General features: G+C 45.0%; 1 protein-coding gene across 1 annotated transcript in view; it reads left to right on the top strand.

Annotated features, from left to right (window-relative positions):
• Positions 1-19,259, top strand: part of SUSD1 (sushi domain containing 1) — a 100,081-nt gene extending 80,822 nt beyond the window's left edge. Inside the window, exons 13-17 of the mRNA XM_037035814.1 lie at positions 758-854; positions 3,991-4,249; positions 9,106-9,145; positions 16,846-16,939; positions 17,279-19,259. Coding sequence (XP_036891709.1) covers positions 758-854; positions 3,991-4,249; positions 9,106-9,145; positions 16,846-16,939; position 17,279 — 491 coding nt within the window. The 3' untranslated portion in view covers positions 17,280-19,259. The remainder of the gene's footprint in view (positions 1-757; positions 855-3,990; positions 4,250-9,105; positions 9,146-16,845; positions 16,940-17,278) is intronic.
• Positions 19,260-23,201: the final 3,942 nt, after the last annotated feature.

The raw sequence follows: 23,201 nt of genomic DNA, 5'->3' as shown, positions 1-23,201 counted from the left end.
AAAAAACAAACTAAGCAAACAAGCAGAACAGGAACAGAAACACAGAATTGGAGATTGTGTAGACAGTTATCAGCTGGGAGGGGGAATGGGGAGAATTGGGGAAAAGGTGCAGGGATTAAGAAGTACAAACTGGTAGGTACAAAATAGACAGGGGGATGTTAAGAACAGTATAGGAAATGGAGAAGCCAAAGAACTTAAATGCATGACCCATGGACATGAATTAAGGGGGAGAGGATTGCTGGTGGGAATGTGGGTACTGGGGGAAGGAGGGCAAAGGGGAAAAATCGGGACAACTGTAATAGCATAATTAATAAAACGTATTTTTTGAAAAGGCAGCATTTAATCTATTTTTCAGTATATGATTTATTGGCATTAAGTACATTTACAGTGTTACCACCATGATCTATTTCTAAGATGTTTTGACCACCCCAAACTGAAACTCTGCTGACCATTAAGCAGTAATTCCATATTCCTTACCCACCCCCTCAATCCTTGGCAACCTCGAACCTATTTCCTGTGTCTATGAATTTGCCTATCATAGATATTTCATGTAAGTGGAATCATACAACATTTGTTCTTTTGTGTCCGGCTTATTTCATTCAGCATCATGTTTTCGAGACCCGTCTCCAGTGCAGTGTGTATCGGAATATGCTCATCACTTCTTACATGAAAACCTTCCTTTTGATGGCCCCACAAGGACCACCTTTGGGCTTTTACTCATCCTATCATCCTCTTTTCTTCTTTTCCATGTTTGCAGAGCCTCCCCTTCCGGAAGTAGATTTTTTCACCGTACATGGAGGGCCCCTCCCACGCTTGAAATTGAGGAAGGCCAAGGAGAGCAATGGGCCTATCAGGTCAGTCACTGCCCCTTTTCCACGGTTGCCCAAGAATCCTCATGGAGTGGTTTGGAATCTTTGGGTGGTAGCCCTTGGAGAGTTGGGCACAGACCGAACCCTTAATTCCAACCAGCACCTTTCTGAGCAAAGAGAGAGACTTCTAAAGAACCAGAGACCAGCATTTGGGCGGCTTTAGCTCTGGAACTCAAATCCTTGTCTTTGCTCATTGGCGTCTGTGACATGCCAGATGTGATCCTTCACGCTCCCATCTATCTCCACATGTTTCTGGTAGTGACGGTGGGTCAGGAGCATCATCCCATTTCCCCAGCACAGAATATATTTTCCTTTATTTAAGGGAAGGTGGCTTCTGAAGTGGTCATTTGGATAATTCGTTGACTTCATTCACATATTGAATTTTGGGCAAAATCCCACGGAGTTCATGACTGCTCCTCGGATCCCAGACAGGGGCAGGATAGCAGGGTGGGGAGTAGTATTTTGGAGGATGACGCCCTGTTCAATTTAAGCACTTTATTTACAAAGGTCCTGGTGGAATTACAAAAGCAGAATTATTCCCTTTTTTAGAGAGGAAAAGAGAGGTTTGCCTGTAGAGACGAGCAGCTTGCTGACGGGAGTTAAGTCGAGGCAGCAACAGCGACCTAACTGCCCTTGCCTCGTTTCTCTTGACCCCACCAGTCTGACAACCCTTCAGTGCAGTCAAGGTGGAACCAAGTGTGAGATATTGTAAAAAGAACATGTGGAGATATTCTCTGTGTGTCCGTTTATAATGAAACTTGGGTTTTTTTTGGGGGGGTTTCTTGATCTTTCCATTAGTTTAAGTTCAGCAAATGCTCAAAGGTTTTTCCAGGAATGAATATTGCCTAAATTGTTGTTTCTTGATTCCTGACAAGTGTCTGGAATGCATTGTGATTCTGTTGCTATAAAGAGAACAGAAGGTGTGATGTCACTTCCTGAGCGGATTTGCAAGCGCACAGGGGTTACTTGGGCCAAGTAATGACCTAGGGCAAAAAGAAAAGCCCCATGACTGTCAGCCCTTGGGGCTTATGCGAACCAGAGCCTCCAAAACAGGAAGTGGACGTCTGTGAGTCATTCAGGGGAGGCTGGTGGTGAGAAAGAGGGGAAAAGTCCTTCTAGAACATCCTTCTGCTTCCCTAAAACATCATCAGGGCTAGTTACCAGCAGGCAGGTGGGGTGGTTTTCTCGGCCTGTCTACTGTCTCTGATTTGAACTGGGGGTAGCAGCGTGGCCAGTGTGTGAGGCAGGCATGAGTCTGGCTTTGTGCATTATTGATAAGGGACAGTGGCCTGGGGCACACAGTGAAGCAGGGGCCCTGGACCGAGGCTTTCGTCCTTCGATTGGTGAACTTCGGTGGATGAGGGCCTGTTCCTGGGCTCTCTCAATGATGGTGTCTCCCACACTTGCAAGATGACAGGACTCACTGGGCTGCTTTATCAGCAAAACAAAGTCTCAGAGTCCACTCTGAGAGGTTTGGATTCAGTGGGTCTGGAATGGGGGCTAGAAATCTGTATAAGCATCCAGCAGTTCGGGTGATTATCTCACTAATTGGGGAGACTGCTCCCTGCCAGGTGAATAGTGCCTTTTGTGCGTGATATACATAGTCACATAGTTCAGGTGAGCCTTGGCTTTGCACTTGAACACCACCGCATACCTGAAAAGATGAGAGGGGTTTGAAGACATTCTTATGGACAGGATGGGGCTGTGGCAACGTTTACTTTCTTCTCCACAGCCATGGATCATAGGGACACCTTCGAGTCCCCAGGAAAGTATGTTGTTACAGGTCATCCCTTATAGGCAGTGGGTGCTTAGTAAATGTTTACTGGTGGTGGCAGTGACAACTCATTGTCCTGCAGGCTTTACTTTGTCCCTTTCCTAGAAAACCTTTGCTGAAAGTGAACCCAGACTTTGTAGAAATCAGGGCCCCAAGCACACCTATGATGCTGAGAATGGACACGTCCCGAGTCCAACACAGGCTGTGGGGGCAACCTGTGCTTAACCCAGTGACTCGTGGGCCTTTAGCAAACATTAGGTGTGGGGAACAGGAAAGGTACATTTGCTGGCAAAACAGAGTTATGTGGCCGAATGAGCTTTGGAAATCCCCCTAAACACACCTTGTATTGATGCATAGTTTTCCTCTTTGCTGAAGCTTTAACTCAGGAAACATTAGTGGGGAGTAGGTCACAGCCAAAGGCCTGTGTAAGGACTTGCAAAGGTATGGGAGTGAATCACTCAGACTCCTGCTATCGAGCCTGATTGAGAAAGCAGATGTCCAAACAATGACTGTACCAGAGGCAGGAGCAATGTCCTGAGTAGATGGTGATAAAAAGGAAGGCTTGGTTCACGCTCGATAAAAGGGAAATTGTACTCTTCAGCTTCCTTTCACTGACAGGTTTTCTGTGTGGTGGGATAAATAAGAAAACACATGACAAAATGATACCCGACTGCCAATGCGTGTCTGTGTCCGCAGTTAGGGAACAGTTTCACAACATACATGTGACATTTTGCCCTTCTGGCTATTTCAGAGTGTCGTCAGAGTGGATTGACCTTGCACTCCTTGCCTCTCATTGATCTCACATGAACTTCAGTATCGCTCTGTGAACTGCGGGGAATGTCAATCACATGAGTTCCGTGTTAGGCTACCATGTGACCTCCTGGAACCTTTCTGTAGGCTTAGTACATTAACTCCTGTGGGCAGCCAGCCTCCATGTGACTGCTAAACCCTTTCCACAGCTGGGCTTTATTTGCCCACCTGAAAACCACTGATTAGACCAACATCATGGCATGCATGCATGCCCAGGGCAGACAGCAACGTGCGTGACAACTTCTCTCACGCACGTTGAGAAGAGGATGTCTTTGGCACCAGCAGCCAGAACTCAAAGACATCCCTCCCCTGGTCATCTGACAATAACACTGTAGGTTTCAAACTGGAGTTCCTTGTTGCCGGAGCTGTCAGATTCAATCCCACATGGTCAAGGGCTTTTTTTTCTTTTGGTCCAGTATTGTATCTCCAGTGCTTAGAAAAGTGCTCATCTCATTGTAACCACTCAATAAATATGAGTAAGTGAATGAATGAGTCTCATGTGCAAGAGTCTGATAGACATTTTCTTTTTCCTTCCAGTTCCTATCAGGTGTTAGTGGTTCCCCTGGCTCTCCAAAGCACGTTTTCCTGTGATTCTCAAGGGGCTGCCTCGTTCTTTAGCAATGCTTCTGGTGCCAATGGATACGTGGCTGCAGAACTACTGGCCAGAGCTGTTCCAGAGGAGGCCATGGAGATATCTGTTGGAGACAGGCTGTATTATGGGAAATATTATAATGCACCCTTGAAAATAGGGCATGATTATTGCATTATATTACGAATCATAAGCGAATGGAACGAGGTACATTTCTTTAAAAGATCTTAAAATTCTCTGTTTTCACATGAAATTCAAACATTTGAATATTTGTTTTTCCATCATTCGAGGTGGACACTGCATGCAATAACCATAGGAATGTGTTGAGTCCTTTGCCTTTATAGAGAGGGGAAAGACAGACGACACCTTCCTGGAGGGTGATGGTCTGAACTTCTGGGGGACCGGGATGGACCTGCCCTGGGGCTGACCTGGTTTGGGTTCTTCCTCTTGAGCTCCGCAGATGCCCTCATTCTAGTGAATCCTGCTGAAACCCAAGTTGGAGAGGCATCTCTAGATCTCTCTGTCACTTCCCCGTCCTCTAGCCAGGCTGCTGCCTCCCCTCATTCTCCCGAAAACAGGGGAGAGGGGCAGATTCAGCTCAGTCCCTAGTTGCCATTACTTCCGTGGTTGGTGAATAGGCCCCCTCTCCGCTGTCCTTAGCAGGGCTGTGTTCTTCCAGCAGTTTCCTTTCCGGAAACATTGAACCTAATGCTCATCACATAATAAGTAAATATAATGAGCTGGACAAGTAGGTTAGCAAGAGCTCGATCAGTCAGTCAGGGATGGAAGATCTTCTGGAATAAACATTGTGATGGTTGCCCTAGGAGAACTCTGTGAGTTTTGTGGAAATTCGTGTGGACTGGTCATTGAAACCAGAAAGAGTGTATTGACAAAATAGAAGCATCTCTTGACTGATGAATTCGAGCCATTTCGAGTATGAGGTTCATCACATATTTAAAACTGAAACACTCTATTAAATTCTGTATAGGACACAGTCTAATGTGCCATTATCATGTTTGATGTTAAACTAGTGTTTACTTTTTAGAAAATGCCCAGGTAGCCCTGGCTGGTGTAGCTCAGTGGATTGAGTGCGGGCCTGCGAACCACACGATTGCGGTTCGATTCCCAGTCAGGGCACATGTCTGGGTTGCAGGCCAGGTCCCAGAAGGGGACGTACGAGAGGCAACCACACATTGATATTTCTCTCCCTCTCTCCTTCCCTTTGTCCAAGTAGCAAAAAGGTCTGTCCGATAGTATTTTATGGCAGTAATATAGGAAGAATTTTTAGGCAGTAAGGCAGTTTATAGGCAGTAAGAATTAGAAGGGGAAAGCCCAGAATATATTGCCCTCAACTTGTTCAGAAGGTGTTTATGGCTGAGACAAGGGCTTCTTGCTGGAGAACCACCTGGAGGTCCTGGATGGCATAGACACAGCACTGGAGGTACAGTCTGAGTACCGCCTAGGGGTTGTCAGAGAGCTGCCGTCGCAGGTTGAGACTTTGGTCTGGAAGAGTCTCAGACTGGGCGTGGCTGCCGTTAGACATTACCATAGACCGGGTGGCTTCAACAACAGACACGTATTTCTCCTGGTTCTGGAGACTGGGAAGTCCAAGGTTAAGGCCACTTCGGTTGCCTGATGAGGGCTCTCTTCCAGGCTTGCAGACAGCTGTCGTCTTGCCGTGTCCTCCTGTGAGGAGGAGTGAGTGAGCTCTGGGGGCTTCCTGGTCTTAGGGGGCTGCTAATCCCATCGTGGGGCCCCCACACTCATGCCCTCGCATCAACTTAATTACCTCTCAAGGCCCTGCCGCTAAGTATCATCACATTGGGCTTAGGGCTCCACCTGTGAATTCTGGGGGGCATTAAACATTCAGTCTCTGACAGAGGGAATAAAATGGGAGGCCGTGATAAAAATTCCAGCGTATGGGAAACTGTCCTGTGACGTCACTGTCCCCTCTTTTTCATACGGCTGAGTAGAGCGTGTGCTTGTCCTTTGGGATGCCGAAGGGCATGGAGGGGCTTCGCAAAGAATGTTTATGTGGACTTGTGTACTACTCGAATTGCAATTAGTTCCCCCCTGGGTTTCAGATACATTAGTGTTACAGTCATCTTAAAATCAGTAGTGATTTATTTATTTTTCTTTTTAAAATGGCATTATTGAGATACAATTCACACGCCATGTCATTTACCCATTTGAAGCGCACAAGTCTATGGCTTTGTGGCGTGTTCACGAGGTTGTGCAACCATTACACCCATCCAATTCCAGAACGTTGGAGTGGCGATTTATTTTTAGTTGTGGTAAAATACACGTAACATAAGATTTACCATCTTAAGAATGTTAAGTACACATTTCAGTAGTCGTAAGTACATTTATATTGCTCTGCAGCCGATCTCTAGAACTCTCTTCATCTTGCAAAACTCTCTAGCCAGTAAACAACCCCTGTCCCCCAGCGACGCCCTCCCCTTGTGTTTCCTGTCTCTGTGAACCTGCCTTCTCCAGGTTCCTCGTAGAAGTGGAATCCTACCGTATCTGTCTTTTTGTGTGATTGTCGTATTTCACTTAACATAATGTCTCCAAGGTTCATCCATGGTGTGCATGTGTCAGAATTTCCTTCCTTTTTAAGGCTGAAAATATGCCATTGGATGAGAAAGCCGCACCTTGCTTACTCACTCCTCTGTGGATGGACACTTGGGTTGCTTCCATTTACTGGCTGTTATGAATAACACTGCCATGAGCGTGGGTGTGCGAATATGCTTTCGAGTCCCTGCTTTCAGAACACTTTGGTGTATACCCAGAAGTGGAATTTTTGCATCATATGGTACTTCCATTAAAAAAATTTTTTTTGAGGAACTGCCCTGCTGTTTTCCACAGCAGCTGCATCCTTTTACATTCCCACCAAGGGTTCACACGGCTGTCATTTTCTCCCTGTCCGTCTCCTACACTTGCTGTTTGCGGTTGATAGTGCCGTCCTAATGGATGCGAGGTGCTGTCTCATTGTGGTTTGGGTTTGCATTTCCCTGACGATTAGTGATGTTAAGTATCTTTTCATATGCTTTTGACAATTTGTATATCTTCTTTGGAAAAATGGTTAAGTCTTTTATCCATTTTTAATTGAATTGTTTCTTCATGGGGTTGTTAGGAGCTCCGATATTCTGGATATTAATCCCTTATGAGATATATGATTTGAAAATATTTTTGTTCTCTCTGTAGGTCGAGTTTTTAATGTTTTGATACTGTGTTTTGAGACACAGAAATTCTTGATTTTTATAAAGTGCAATTTTTGGGGGGGCCCATGCCTTTGGTGTCGTGTCCAAGAAATCACTGCCCAAGCCAATTTCATGAAGCTTTTCCTCTATGTTTTCTTCCCAAGAACCCACAATGTTTTGATTACTGTAGCTTTGTAAGTAAGATTTGAAACAGGAAGTGCGAGTTTTCCAAGTCCTTCATTCCCCGCCTTTGTGCCTCTGTCCCAATGAATAGTATTACCGTGCTCCCAGTTGCTAAGACAGAAATGGGAGAATAATTGTCCTCTCCCTTTTTCTTATCTTCTTATCCAGTCCATCATCATATTATGCCAGTTGTATCACCTTAATGCTCTTTAAAATCACTTCCCTTTCTTCATTAGCATTGTTTAGCCTTCGGCCTCTCTTGTCTGAGTGTCAGTTTTCTAACTCATCTTCCTGTCCCTTGTTCTGCCTATCACCTTTCTCCGTACTCCTGCCAGATTGGGTTTTATAAAATACAGGTCTCATCAAGGCACTTCATTTTCATGAGCTCTCTTCTTCACCCGTCCCTGCCAGTTTCTCTCTTTTAATGCACACTGTTCCCCAGTAACTGCCTTGCTGGCTGTGGCCTTTTTGCCTTCTCCATTGTCCCGCAATACGTCCTTCACTGGTTACTCTTACATTTTATCTTTCATCAGATGGACTCGATGCCCTTAGCATCAGGCAAAATTTTGTCACCGTCAAAACCTTATAGGCATTTTAGCCCTGGCTGGTGTAGCTCAGTGGATTGAGCGCGGGCCTGCGACTCAGACGATCGTGGTTCGATTCCCAGTCAGGGCACATGCCTGGGTTGCAGGCCAGTTCCCTGCAAGCCAACTCCCAGCAGGGGACACACGAAAGGCAACCATACATCGATATTTCTCTCCCTCTCTCCTTCCCTTCCNAGTAACTGCCTTGCTGGCTGTGGCCTTTTTTCCTTCTCCATTGTCCCGCAATACGTCCTTCACTGGTTACTCTTACATTTTATCTTTCATCAGATGGACTCGATGCCCTTAGCATCGGGCAAAATTTTGTCACCGTCAAAACCTTATAGGCATTTTAAACTTTCCCCAGAATTTTTCAGTGTCAATGTTTTGTGTTATTTTTTTAAATAAAATAAAAATGCCCAAAGTTGTCACTTGAAAGAGAATCTCAACTGAAGTTGGAAAATCGTTTTCTAATCCCTGCTATTCAGTTTCCTCTGGGGAATATTTTGCTGCGTTTTATCATAGGCAGTAATCTCAGCATTCCTAACTGACAAGTGTGTGTAAAATAACAACAGTGGGGGAGAAGAGAAGGCATTCCATTCCCGTGAGTCTCTCCGACCACGGATGAGCTTTCGTATGTGTTTTTTGCTTTCTTCCTGGTTCTTGGCTACATTTTTGGGAAATGTGGTAACCAGCCAAGTATTACCTAGATAGGTGAAGTATTCCTCTGTGTCGGGCATTCTCATTAACCTTGTCTATCACATGCCTCAAAGCTTCCTGCTGAACCTGGATGGGTCCTCAGAATTTTTTTCAACACCATTTTCCAGGCAGCAGATGCCAGTTTCTCAGAGCTGTGTGTTGGTGCCCGGCAGCATGTGATCCTGAGATCCGTGGAAGTGCCCTGGGGTCCCTTGCCAGTCCACTGGTCACTTGGTGATCCTATGGCTAAGTCGTAACATGTGGGAGCTAGACGAGATGTTGGAGATGTTGTCCAAATTAAGGGCTCAACCCCTGAAACTCGGGGGGCTGACGTGCGCTATGTCAGCCGGCAGCATGTGCCGTCTAGTTAAGCATGTTCCTTTGTTTTCCTTTGTAGGTGAGAAGATGCTCCTGTGCAGTTTGGGCTCAGGTGAAAGGTAAAACCATTTTCTGCCTCAAGTGCTACCCTCATTTCTATGGCCAATCTGCAGCCTCAAGTTATGTTAATGAGATTTCTTTTGAGATGATCACAGGTGACAGGAACCCATCTCGTATTAGCTTAAGCAAAGCCACAGCTGAAAAGGATGGGGGTTGGGGGCTGGGAGCTTATGGAATCCCTACAAGAGCAGCATTCCCAGGGCCCCAGGAACTGGGACTTTGGACTTGACGCCATGAGTGGGGTTCTCCCTCTCTGTTTCTTATCTCTGCTCTGCTTCTAAGTGTGAGTGGGCCTCATTTTCTTTGATGCTAAGCCATATCTTGGGGAGGGAGCGTAGCAGCTGCCCCAGCTTAGCAACCTGAGTAGAAACAAAGTGTTTTCGATTCAGGGAAAGAGTCTTTTCTCGTAGGTTCCGTGACTATCTGTTGGATGCATCACTGTTAATAGGCGATGGGGTACTATGACCTACTCTCCTTGGGTTTGGGGCTTATTCATATGGCCAGTTGGAGGCTGGCCAATGTGACTGACAGCCCCACCAGGGTCTTGGTGAGCGGGGGACATGATCCCCACCAGGAAAAAGAGGACAGAAAGACATGTTGGCAGGCCGAAACAAAGAGCTGCAACATTCCCCTACTTTCCACCATTTGGCTGCTTAGCATGTGCACGCACATACGTATATACTATTAAGAAAGATACCGTCCAGTAAGAAAATGGAATTGCCCTCCATATAACTAAAAATGGAACCCCGGTGGAAGATAACTCAGAGATGGGTCTGTTACTACACCTAGTTCCAAACCAAGATTCCTGGGCATGGTCCATTCCTCTTGATCTAATCCAGATGTGCTTCTCATGGTCTGTTGAGTAATCCGTGACTACTTCAGCCATTCTCAAACCACAGTACATAATCTGAAGAGAAAAACACTAAGTGCTCTCACTTAGAAAGGAGGAAGAGCCCTGGCTGGTGTAGCTCAGTGGATTGTGCGTGGGCCTGCGAACCAAAGGGTCGTGGTTCGATTCCTAGTCAGGGCACATGCCTGCACCCAGGCCAGTTCCTGGCAGGGGACGCAGAAGAGGCAACCACACATTGATATTTCTCTCCCTCTCTCCTTCCCTTCCCCTCTAAAGATAAATAAATAATAATTAAGAGGGAGATAAAATACAGTGCACTGGTCAGGGATCCTGTAACAATGACCACATCATGCCGGCCAAGGAAAGCAAGCCTCCCCTTCCCTGGCAGACTGGGTCCCTTGGCCAGGCAGACGAGCCGCCTTGGTCTTTCTGCCGCAGGGGAGAGTCCCCTTGTCCCTTTCCCCCAAAGCCACACCTGAGCCAGGAGGAGCTTTGTGAGGGCTGTACAGTTTAAACTTTCTGCTCCCCATACCACACACAGCTCTCCCCGCAGGGGAATTGCCTTGGGGATTGAGCAATGCCCATCCTTGGTTTCCGGCCTGGGATTTCCCTAGCGGTGCCTTTCTTTAAGCCAAAAGGCAGCCAGCCAGAGGATTTGATTCCCAGAATTCTGTTAGTGTGTAGCTAACATCAGAAATCTTGTCAAGTTTATGACCTTTGAATCTGGACCTTTTCCTTGTGGTTTATGAGTCCCAGCAACAGCCCAAGGAATTCTGCCCTTAGCTTGCAGTCTCAGTTTAACCCCTAACAGTCCTTCCCTTACTCAGAGCAGCATGAAACAATAGGCTGGGGTGGTGAGGAAGACGTGATACAACTTGGCTTCCAGGAGGATTCCAGTAAATGGCATGTTGCCTTGGGGGATTCCTTACCTTTTGAGTACAGGGTGCTTAGCAGGAAATGTTTGAGAGGGACCTGGGTTATTAGGCTTCTTTCTTTTGTCTGCGTATGCCCTAAGTCTATTTCCCCTCTTTTTTTATCTCTATTCACTTCAATTTCATCAAGGGTGGAGGACTTGATTTTTTAGTTGGGAAGGCGCATTACCTGACCACCAGCCATCTTTGATGACGTATTGTTAGGCTGCCAGGGTTTCTCTCCTCTCTCGTATTTCTAGCTCCATTGAGATAGAACTGGCGTATAGTTAGGGTGGCATTGTGTATGTTTGAGATATACACTGTGGTCATTTGGTATACATGTATATTGTGAAATGATCACCCCAATAAGGTTACTTAACACCACCAACATCTCATTATATTTATGTGCATGTGAGTGTGTAAGTGTGTGTGTGAGAGAGGGAGAACATTTAAGATCTACTCTAATAGCAACCTTCCCGTTTATAATACAAGATTGTTCATGGTAGTCAGTAGATCCTCAGAACTTATTCATCTTATAGGAGGAAGTTTGTCCCCTTACATCAACATCTCTCCATTTCCCTGACCCCTTAGCCCCTACCATTCTCTTCTCTATTTTGATGAGTTCACCCTTGTTGGGTTCCGCATATAAGTGAGGTCATATAGTGTTTTTCTTTCTTTGTCTGACTTACTCACTTGGCATAGTATGTGAGCACCCCTCCTGACAGAGCTGTGTGCTGTTACCTTTCCGTGTGCACACAGGCTAAGCGCCCTTTCTTGGGTTTAATGAGGGCGTAAGAAATAACCATACATTCCAGCGTAGGGAAATTTTTCTGCCAGTCTGTTTCCCAAAGCTCAAAGGGTGAGAACGGAATTGCCACAAAGAAAAGAGTCGCTTTTTCAGAAGAATGGGGCTGTGCGAGTGTCCCGGGCAGGCACAGAAACAGTCGCTTCCAGGTTTCACTGCTTTTGGCAATGGTTTGGCGTGATTGACAGACACTCAGACTGGACAGAAGTGGCCAAAGAGCTGGCCACATTCTACTGTGATTAAGTTAAACAGGAAGGATTTTGCCTTGGAAATATCTAAGTGTCTTTTCCTCCAAATTAAGAACCAACATTGAGAGCAAGTTCGAGCCCTTGAAGTCAAACTCCTGGAAAGCTGTGGAGGTAACAGAACACCCATGGTTATGTCAGAATTCTGAAGGGAATTCTAGCATGTATTTTCCTATGTACATAATTAACCTGGGCTGTGTACGAACCTCTGGCAGTTTCTTCTATGAATAAGAGAAATTGTTCCATTCCACTCACCCCAAGCAACGGCCCCATTCTTGACCTTGCCCTGTCATGAATGGTGGTGTTTACCTTTTGCAAAGTGACCCTGAGCGAGCTTCGTGGTGATTACCAGGGAAACAGTGGTCAGTTTGATGGGAAATGCAAAGGTTTGGGTTCTCTTGCCCGAGATCTGCTACTAATCAGCCGAATATCTTTGAAATTGTATTTAACTTGGCTGATTCTCACTGCCCTTTTCAGAGATCCCTGAGATCCCTTCCAGCCACAAAGTGCTATGAGCCTGTGATTTCTTGAGTCACAAAGTGAGGTCATTTGATACGTGTGAAATGATAATAAACTATAATCAGGGAACATTCTTCAGCCATAGGCGGAAACCTCTGAGTCAGTGACCACTTTTTCTCTTTCAGCCCACATTTTAGACCTTGGGCATGCCTCTCTGATTTTAGTATTTCCTGTGACCGTTTTCCACAATTCTGCATTACTTTTTTTTAAAATAATTTTTTAAAATTTATTTATTTATTTACCTTTAGAGGGGAAGGGGAAAGGGAGAGAAACATCAATGTATGTTTCTTTTGTGCGTCCCCTGCTGGGAGTTGGCCTGCAGGGAACCGGCCTGCAACCCAGGCATGTGCCCTGACTGGGAATTGAACCGCGATCCTCTGGTTCGCAGGCCTGTGCTCAATTCACTGAGCTACACCAGCCAGGGCTGTGCATTACTTTTTAATCCTGTTTCGAGGCCTCAGTACGACACCAATGTACCTTTGTAACTGCACCTCTCATTCTTGTCCGAGTAAACTTGTCCACCACCTCTTTGCTGGACATGGCCTCTGCCTTTTCTCCTTAGTGTCTTTGCTCATATGACGACATGCTTACTTCTACCTGCACTACCCTGTGCTTTACTGAAAACTCACCTGTTCTTCAAGATGAAGTGCCATCTTCTTCCTGAAGCTTTTCTTTTTTCTTTGTGGATAATATTTTATTGGTTTAAAGTATATTGTATTGGTTATGCTATTATGGCTGTCCTATTTTTTTCTCCTCTTTATATTCCTCCTCCTTGCACCCCTGCACCACCCTCCAGAATTCCCCACCCACCTCAGTTCATGTCCGTGGGTCATACATATAAGTTCTTTGGCTTCTCCATTTCCTATACTATTTTTAACCTCCCCCTGTCTATTTTGTACCTACCAATTATACTTCTTATTTCCTGTCGCTTTTCCACCCATTCTCCCCACACCCCTGCACACTGATAACCCTCTATGTCGTCTCCATTTCTGTGATTCTGTTCCTGTTCTAGTTGTTTGCTTAGCTTGTTTTTTTATGTTTGGTTGTTGATACTTGTGAGTTTGTTGTCATTTTACATTCATATTTTTGATGTTCTATTTCTTAGATAAGTCCCTTTAAAATTTCATATGATAAAGCCTTGGTGATGGTGAACTTCTTTTCTTTACCTTATCTGGGAAGCACTTTATCTGCCCTTCCATTCTACATGATATCTTTGCTGCATAGAGTCCTCTCGGATGTAGGTTCCATGCTTTTCATGACTTTGAATACTTTCATGACTTTCTAGCCCCTTCTTACCTGCAAGGTTTCTTTTGAGAAATAATTTGCTAGCCTTATGGGAACTCCTTTGTAGGTAACCGTCTCCTTTTCTCTTGCTGCTTTTAAGATTCTCTCCTTCTCTTTAATCTTGGGTGTTTAATTATGATATGTCCTGGTGTGACCTCCTTGGGTCTAACTTCTTTGGGACTCTTTGTGCTTCCTGGGCTTCCATGTCTGTTTCTTTTGCCAGACTGGGGAAGTTCTCCTTCATTATTTTTTCAAATAAGTTTTCAATTTCTTGCTCTTTTTCATCTTCTGACATCCCTGTGTTTCAGCTGTTGAAATATTTAAAGCTGTCCCCGAGGTTCCTAAGCTTCTCCTCATTTTTTTGAATTCTTGTTTCTTCATTCTGTTCTGGTTGAATGTTTATTTCTTCCTTTTGTTCCAAATTGTTGATTTGAGTCCAGATTTCCTTTCCTTCACTATTGGTTCCTTATGTATTTTCCTTTATTTCACTTTGTATAGCCTTAGTTTCTTCCTTTATTTTGAAGACTAATTCAATCATTTTTTTGAGCATCTGATGACCAGTTTTTTGAACTCTGGATCCTATAGGTTGTCCATCTCTTCATTGCTTAGTTCTTTTTCTGGAGTTTTGATCTGTTCTTTCATTTAGATCATCTTTCTTTGTCTGGGCACACCTGTTACTTTATAAGGGGTGGAGCCTTAGGTGTTCACTAGGGCTGGGCGACCCACGTCAGTACGTTGTGGCGCTGTGTTGGGGGGAGGGGTCCGAGAGGGAACAAAGCGCTTGTTCAGCTCTTACCCCACATTCCGTCACTTCCCTCACTTACCACAAGCAGATTGTGTCCTCAAGTGCTGATTCCCAGGTAAGTGGGTTCTAGGACCCTGTGCGTCTCTCTAGTGGACCCTTCTACGAGACTGGGAGTTTCTTCCACCAGTGCAATTTCCACAGGTTCTTATACCCAGAGGTTTTGAGTCTTTAATTTCCTGTGCTGAAACTCTGGGTTTCGCGGTCTGTCTCACTCCCCACTTGTTCTTCTTCACTTATCCCCGCCCAAATGTTGGACCACTGGGGTCCACCGACCCCTGCCTGGCCCACGTGGTCTGCCGCCTTGCTGCGGGTCCTCTCCTCCATGCGGCTGCCAGTCCTGCTCCTTCTACCAGCCTGGAGGAATGTTTCCTTAACTCCTTGGTTGTGGGCCTTCCATGCAGTTTGATTTTCTAGCTGTTCTGGGTGGTTTTTTTATTTTAAATTGGTTGTTATCCTTCTTTTGGTTGTGCGAGGAAGCGAAACGTTTCTACCTATCACTCCATCTTGGCCGGAGCTCTCACCCCTTTGTCCTGAAGCTTTTAAATTTGCTCCACGGACAGGATTTCTATCTCTTCTTCTCTTTAACCGTTCTGCCACACTTTAGAGCCACTAGTCCACTTGTCTTTTCTTAAATGTGTACTAGAAATTAAGTGTTTAAAATAGTATGACAAAGAAACGTATTAATTTGATTAATTAGATTTAAATATCCACACGATGGTTAGTGACTTCCGTATCGAACAGTGCAGATTACATGATGAAAACGTTACGTACCTTGAACTACTCTCAAGCGTGCCTCATTCACTGCCAGGAAACAAGTCATGTGATGAGTTTGGGGGATCTCCAGTCAAGGGGCTACTGTTTTTCCTCTCAAGCCCCTTGCCTTTCCTGGTGAACAGATCCTTGCTTGCTGTTTTCAGCTGTTCCAAAGCAGTGCTAGATTATTCAAGGGCTAGGCTAAGCACATCCCTGGGGCATTAGTAGAAGGAGGTACACAATAATGCAATAATTGGATATTTCAACAGTGACAGCCCAGTAAATCATCTGTCCAATTTGGATGTGGTGTCACTTTCTTACATCTATTCCAGGCCTTGGTGATATTTTTATTTTTAATTTTATGCCTACAGAGTCAGCTCTTAATATCTCTTCAGTGTCTGGGAAGACACCATGTCACACAGACTTTTATTCTTCCAAAGAGGAATTTGAACAACTGCAGCCCGAGGCCCCATCCCCGTTGGCCTATGGAGCAAAGGTCAGGGCCTGCATCCCTGACTTGTAGGCCGGAGGGGCCCACTCTGCTGCAGACAGAGCAGTCAGATACTCCGGGGGAAGGCATGGTGCTGTGGTCAAAAGCAAAGACTCTGGAGGCAGACAGTTTGGGTTGGAATTCTGGCTTTGTCCTTTGCTAGCTGGATGACCCTGGGCAAGTTGCTTAACCATTCTATGCCTCAGTTCCTTAACTGGAACGTGGCAATAATAATAATGGTACTTGGTGTAATATTATTATTATTATACCTGTTCCTATCATTAGAGTACCCACTGGGTGCTTAAGAAAGGTTATTAGAACAGTGCCTGACACATGGTACATGCTAAGTAAGTGTTTGCAAATTAAAGCAAGACCATTGGTTTAGAGCATGATACTCTGATTCAGTCACTGGGCCCAAATGTGCAACTCACATGTGGGTATGTTCACATTTATAACCAGGGATCTCCTGCAGTTGGCATGTGATGCATTCCAAATAGAAGTATTTATGTCTTTCAAAGGTCTTTTCCATCAATTTTTGCATTTTATCCTCATGGTACCGTGCTGGGCAGAGCTAGAAGGTGCCACTCTTGCTGATGTGTAGGGAAAATGACAGATAACTGTCCAACAGAGAGGGTTTGTTTGCTATATTCACCTACTAGAGCTAACTGTCATTTTTCAAGGAGAAAATTCAAGTGATGTCAGAATGACTTCTCCCTCAGTGCAAAGGAAAACTGCCCATAAAAGTCAATCAAGTGTAATTGACTTGAGAGAAGACCGTTTGTACAGCGTTTGTACATTGGGCAAGATCAGTTTTTTCACTCCATGCACCCTGAATGTTTCCTGCTCTTATGCTTCCTTTTTTAGAAATAGCCTGGAGCTGAGTTGCACTGAGGCCCTACATCCTCAGGGCAAACCCAGAGGGCAAGAGGCACTCTGGGCATTTGGGGGGTGGTGTGTTGAATGGGGCCAAGCTCGGGGTTAAAACAGAGCGAGCCCAGGTGGCTGTGCACCTCTCAGTGTGTGGTTTTGTCCCACAGATTCGCCGCTCACGCTGCAGCAGATGGCAGGCGTTGGGCTGGGCTCCATGGCCGTTGTGATTGTCCTCGCATTCCTCTCCTTCTTAGCAGTGTGGTATGTGAGACTGTTTTTGAGAAGTGAGTGGAGCGGTGGGGGATGGGGTCGGAGTCAGGAAGAACAGCTGGGATCCAGGAGGGTCAAAGTGATGCGGGTGGGGGGCTCAGCGGACACTCAGCAGGTGAAGGCATGAGTCACTGCACCTTAGGGTTGGGGGGATGCACTCCTGTCTCGGGAGAGGAGCAGGGTCGGTGATGGCGGCCCTGGCCACTCACAGAGTCATCATGGCTGATCTCTCGTGCAGCTTCTCATGAATGGGCATAGGTTACTCTGAGGGATGCATTGCGGGAAAACCAAAGTGTGTCAATGGCCTCTCTTTTCCTCCTCCGTGTCTAGATTGCAAAAGGCTGCTACGTGTGGCAGATGCACTGCTGTCGGGCAGATGGTATGACAGCTTCTCAGGTGCCTGCACATAGCACCTTCTACCCAGGTGTGTGGCGGGGCCTGCAGACTTTCCTTGTTCCCCGCTTGGCCCTATTCCTGGATTCAAGATGGGGCTGTCTCTGTGGAACCCCCCAAAAGGAGAAAACTCAGGAATTGCTGATGTCTTCCCTGCTGCATGACCAGTCCTGTGCCTATGAACTTGAGACCCTTGATATACAATGGAATATTGACTGTGGGCTGCTGATCACGTGGGCTGGGCCTGCATCGTCTTCTGAGTGATGCCTGAGAGACAGCTCCTCTGGACGTTGAATGCAAGAGGGTCTCTGAGTCTTACTTTGTAGCATCTCTGTTAAATACTTTGGAATCTATTCTCTTACAATAAGCAATGAGATAGACTGAAGTTTCGGTTCAAATTTGACTTTATGAAGGAGGGCATTGAAAAAGATAGTGGTCATTGACACAGGCAAAATTGTCAAACACTTTAGAGGCAGCCCTTTTTCTAAAATTATTTGACAGCTAGTTAGAAAATATACCAGCCTGGTCACTCCAGTAGGTTCCCTGCCACATCTGTTTGGTACAGTTCCGCCAGCCTAAAGTATTCAAAAGCTGTAAGTGTTCATCCCAGTAAAACTTGTCTTTGAATTTAGACACTTCTTCTCTGGCATATGAATATTTATAATAGCCTTGGTTAATTTTCTTATTAATGAGGGTCTGGTAAAAAACGCCCTATGCCTCCCATTAGATTCAGTGGCCGTGTGGTAACAGGGGGCTGAAACCATCTCAGCCCATTGTAGAACCCAAGTGTTTACAGGGACAGAAGAACAATGTGGGTGACACGATCAGTCCTTTCATCTGCAGCCTTGGTAACTATGACTGTGCCCTCTCATGACCCCTGACCCGTTAGTCGTCAGCCGTCCTGGGCCGCCTGTCACCGTGTTGCATTTGCAGATGCAGTGCAGTAGCTTTGACTTTTAAAGCCCAAATGAGTATTCTTGAACTTTCCTTCCTACCCGACAGTGTAACTGCAAGGCTCAGTAGCAAATGAAAAAGAAAGGCAGAGGCTTGTGATTTCTCTAAGTACAGTTTCTCCTCCTCCCGCCCTTCCTAGGCCTGGAGAAGAAAAAGCTCGGGGGAGGCGACAGGAGCACAGTCGTATTGTACAACCTCCGGGCGCACATATAAGAACGTGGTCCCAGGATCGGGCAATGTTGTGGTCCTGAGGAAGAGGGACAGCCTTTCCTCCATGGTGGGTGGGGCACTGGGGAGGGGCTGATTTGAGGATCCTGGGCTCCTAAGCAGAGGAGGAGACGATAGGAACAGGCGGAAACTTGTCCATGAACTTTGGGTTTCAGCCCAAAACACATCCATTCAATTGGGAAGAGTCAGAGAGGTGGAAGTAATACCCTGCCACTTGGGGGCTCAACGCCAGCTGTCAGGCCCTGGCCCCTGTCCCTATTAGGCAGTATAAGGAATAATTGTCCTTTGTCCTCTGAAGTACACTACCTCAGACTACCACTTAGGATGGACATTTAGAACCATTCTTGCTCTCATCTCAAGTGAATTATAGAGTAGAGCTCACAAAAGACTACTACGAATAGCTTTCTACCTTTCATGTCTATGTGCAACAATTCCAACTCATACTATTTTCACGGCTCGAGTTAAATTTGGGCTCATTCTGCATTATGGTAATAGTGCACGGCAGGATCTCTGATGAGCTAGGGTTTTCCTCAAAGCCTCCTCCATCCCAGGAGAGACTCTAGGCCTTCCCCTCCCCTCCTCCTGCTATTCCTCCTCCTCCTTTTTAATTTTTTTTTTTTACCAGTTCATAAACACCAGATGTTTCCATAGCTGTGCTCTCCCTAATTTGCAGCTCTGGGATTAACTGCCACATAAGCTACAGTTGTCCACATGGAAACTTAGCATAACTGTCATTAAAAAAAGAGAAAAGAAATCCCACTTGCTCAGCATCAAAAATGTCTAGTTAAAATAACTTGACTATTAAGTAAAATATTAGGTAACATGTACTTTTGGATGCAGTGTGGAAATACAAAACAGTTCATGCAAAAGTACTAAAATAGAAGAAACATGGTCTTTGTCACTTCTTCTGAGTGTTTCAAACGGTAACACAGAGTCACTCAGTGTTAACCCTTAACAGAAGCAGGGGCTGAGCATTTGCAAAAAGGATGTGCTAGTTTTCTGCCATCTGTCCTAATGATTTTCTCGTAAATACAAAGGCAGCTTTAATTTTCCTAAATTTACCTGGTAGCTTTACCACCATACCGTTTTGTTTCTTTCCAAGTGTATTTCTGGTGAAGCGGGGAGGGCGTGTCGGGGGACTAACCGTGGTCTTCCTGGGAGCACGTGGGTCCTTCTGTCAGAGGACAGGTCAGGCTGCACCCAGAGGCAGGCAGCGAGTGCCAGTAAACTAAAGCCAGGTCCTGAGGCGGGGACGGAGACAGCTGCCCTGGGGACAGTGTGCAGACGTGAGGACTAAGATCCAGTCTTAGCTCCCTTCTCGGCGGGGAATCAAAATCGGGGGGGTTGCCCAGATATGGAGCAGGTTGTTCCCTGGCCGGTTGTGGGTGTGATTGTGTGTGTCCATGGTTTTTATTTCTCTCCACCACCGTTTTTGTTTGTGCGTGTTCTTTCATTTCATTCTCACAGCAGTTCTGTGGGGTGCAGTGGGAATGACAGGGTGGCCGTTTCCCCACTTTAGAGGGGGGAAAGGGGCTCAGACAGATACGTGACTTGAATCGGGGGCTAGGGCTTCTAGCTGCAAGTCTAGTTCCCGTTCCTGGGATTTGACAGGCCTTGAGCTGATGTTTAGACAGCCCTTTGGTTCTTGCGAGCGTCAGGCCTTTACATATCCTGTCTATCTGTCTGTCTGTCTATCTATCTACCTATCCATTTATCTATGTATATTAACTAGTGCCTTTACTGTGCTATAGCACATGTCATTTTATACCTGTCTCTTCACTATAAAGCACTTCCCCCTATCACAAACCGCCAAACAGCGGATGGAGGTTAATTAGGGGAAATAGGTCATAGTCCCCCTCTGACTCAAGACCTGAACTTGCACCTGGGTGCTTAAGACCAGAGCCGAAGTAAAGATCTTGAAATTCCATACTAACTTTGAATGAAGTTAATTTTAAAGAAAATAAATAAAAATCTAAGAATTCGAAGTGCTCCTTTTTTATTGCTAAGCTCACATTCTGATTTTCTAAACCTCCTTCTATGTTTTCATTCTGTAGGGTCCAGCAGAAGTAACATCTGGTTGAGTGTGGGTGTGATAATTTTTAGATTTTGATTGAACATTTCACCTACAGTGTCATATGGTGTGCTTAAGTGTGATATTATCGTGTTACAGAATTATATGCTTATGATTTTGTAATAAAAGGTTTTGTAATAAAAAGGCATTATTTGTGCCAGACCCTGTATTTGTCTAAGAAAAACCCAGAGGAAGTGGGAGAGGAACAGGGGTGTGGCTTTTCCTGTCCCCAAGCTTGTGGGCTGGTGACGCCATGAAGCATATCCAATAAAAAGGAGTGCATGCTCATTCCTTCAGAAAGAAAGAGGGTGAATCGCTTGGTGATGCGCGTGTGTGCAGCTGTATCCACACCCACACTCTGGCACACCTTTTCCTCCCCCCTTCCTTCTTTCCTTTTTTTCCAAAATGGGGACAAACTATGCATATAGTTGTGTGCTATGCTTCTCTGATTCATCAACATACCCTGGACACATTTTTCATGGTATAATGATTGCATTGAAAGTTTGTACCATAATTCATCTAATCACCACACTATTGTACATTTAGAGTGTTTCCAGACATTGACTGTCCTTACACAGTTCTGCATAATCGCATGCAAGTTATTACTTAGGCTAAACTCCTAGAGGTGAAACTGTCATAATGAAAACCACTGTTTACATTTTAGATTTACTGTTTATTGTCAGAAATCTCATGGGAAGTTTGTACAAGTTTACACTCTCACCTGCAGAAAGCTCCAGTCCAACTGGGTATTTCTGATATCTTTAATCTGCACCAATCGGGTAGGTGAAAACTGATGTGTCAGTGTCTTGTTTGCACTTCTCTGATGATTTTGCATGTTGATTGGTCGTGTCTAATTCTGTCTTGGTGAATTGCCTTTTTTTCTCAGTACTTGGCATTTTTGCCTTTTACTGATTTGAAAAAGCCCTTGGTGGCATAGTAATTTTCACTCTTAGCTGTGTCATTTCCCTCCCCTTGTTTGTATCATACATTGCCACATAAACACTTTACATCTGCATTGTCAGATGTATCAGTCTCTTCCTTACGGTTTTTGTCCTTGGTGCCATGCTCAGAACTTCCAATCTCAAAGTAAGAAATAAAATGCAGAGGTTTAAAAGAAGTGTAAATCTTTAATCCACCTGAAGTTTATTTTAGTATAAGGAATGGGGTTGTGGGAATTTTTGAATTATTATTGCTAAGTAGCTCAGCCCGTTGTCCTATGAATATTCATTGACTTAGTTTTCCCCTTAGTGATTTGAATCATATACTAAATTAGACACTAGAGTCTATTTCTGAGCTTTCCTTTCTGTTTTACTGATCTATTTCTGTGTCAGTAACACCTGCTGTAATTGTGAAATAGAGTTTTTTAATACCAAGTAAAAGTAAGTTATTTCTTTTTTCTGTTAACTCTCAGAGTGTTCTCAGCTTTTATCATGCATTTATTAATGTGTACATATTTATTACGCATAAACTAAAGAATTGTTTGGTGAAGTTTCCCTAAAAAAATCTTAATATATTTCTTGAGGGTGTGTTGAATAAAGAGTGTTCCTATCCCAAAACATGATATGTGTTTCCATTTCAGTTTTCATGTGTGTGTGTCCAGAATATTCTAGTCTTCAACTTGCAAGGTAATTTATGCTTACTTTTTGTTGTGTATGTCTTATATTTTATATTTCGTTACCCTGTGTTATATTTTGTTATCCTCAGTCACTCCTTCAGCTTCTGCTCATGAAAACGCATCCCACAGCCTCTATTGCTGTCCTTACTGGTGTTTTCTCGCCAGGATGGCTCCTCTCATGGTGCTATTTTCTAGGGTATCTGCCTGACCCATGGGAACCCCCAGACACTTGCCATGCCAGTGGCCAATTGCCTCCTGAATAGCTCCAGTCACAGACCAGTTTTCTTACTCATCACACCCTTTGTCCTTCCCTCGGTGGAAGTGTGGCTGGCTACAACATGATTCCCACTTTTTGTTGGCCTGACGTCCTCAGCTTCTTGACATGTGAGTTTCTTCGTCCTGGAATCAGATGTCAGGCCACCATGTCTGCTGTAGCTTTAGGGGACACAAGTCAAGTTCTCTAAGTGGAGGACCCCTTGGGCTCCGTTCTCCAGGATTGCACTGAGGAAGACCCTGTACCCTGACCATGGTGGGGGGGGAGGGAAAAAGGGCTCAGCATGCCAACAGCTTTCTCTAAAGAACTTCTTTCGGCCTTTTCAATGTAAACCACATCCCGGGTATTGGGTTAAGGGTCTGTCATTTTAGAATATGGGAATATTTGCAACCGATTATTTTCTTCTCGGTTTTTTAGAACATTGGTCAAGACAAAGCAAAATGGGTCCAATTTGGGGTCAAAGGATATGAAAATAGAGTTCACAGAAAGAAATGCAAATGGCTCTTAAACGTGAGAAAAGATGCTCAACCTCGCTTTTAAGAAAAATGCAAATTAGGGAGAGATCATTTTTCAGCAGTCAATGTGGGGGAAATCTAGAAGTTTAATGACACAGCCCTTTTTTGAGGCTGTGGGGACACAGGCACTCAGTCATTGTTAGTGAGAGCACAGAATGACCTAACTTCAGTAGAGGGGAATCTGGCCATATTTACATTGCCTT

This window comes from Sturnira hondurensis, unplaced genomic scaffold (assembly GCF_014824575.4).
Source record: "Sturnira hondurensis isolate 20B ecotype Veracruz unplaced genomic scaffold, ASM1482457v3 Scaffold0022566, whole genome shotgun sequence".
Classification (NCBI taxonomy): domain Eukaryota; kingdom Metazoa; phylum Chordata; class Mammalia; order Chiroptera; family Phyllostomidae; genus Sturnira; species Sturnira hondurensis.
The sequence above is the reverse complement of the archived record's forward strand: the minus strand, read 5'-3'. Positions and strand labels throughout refer to the sequence as shown.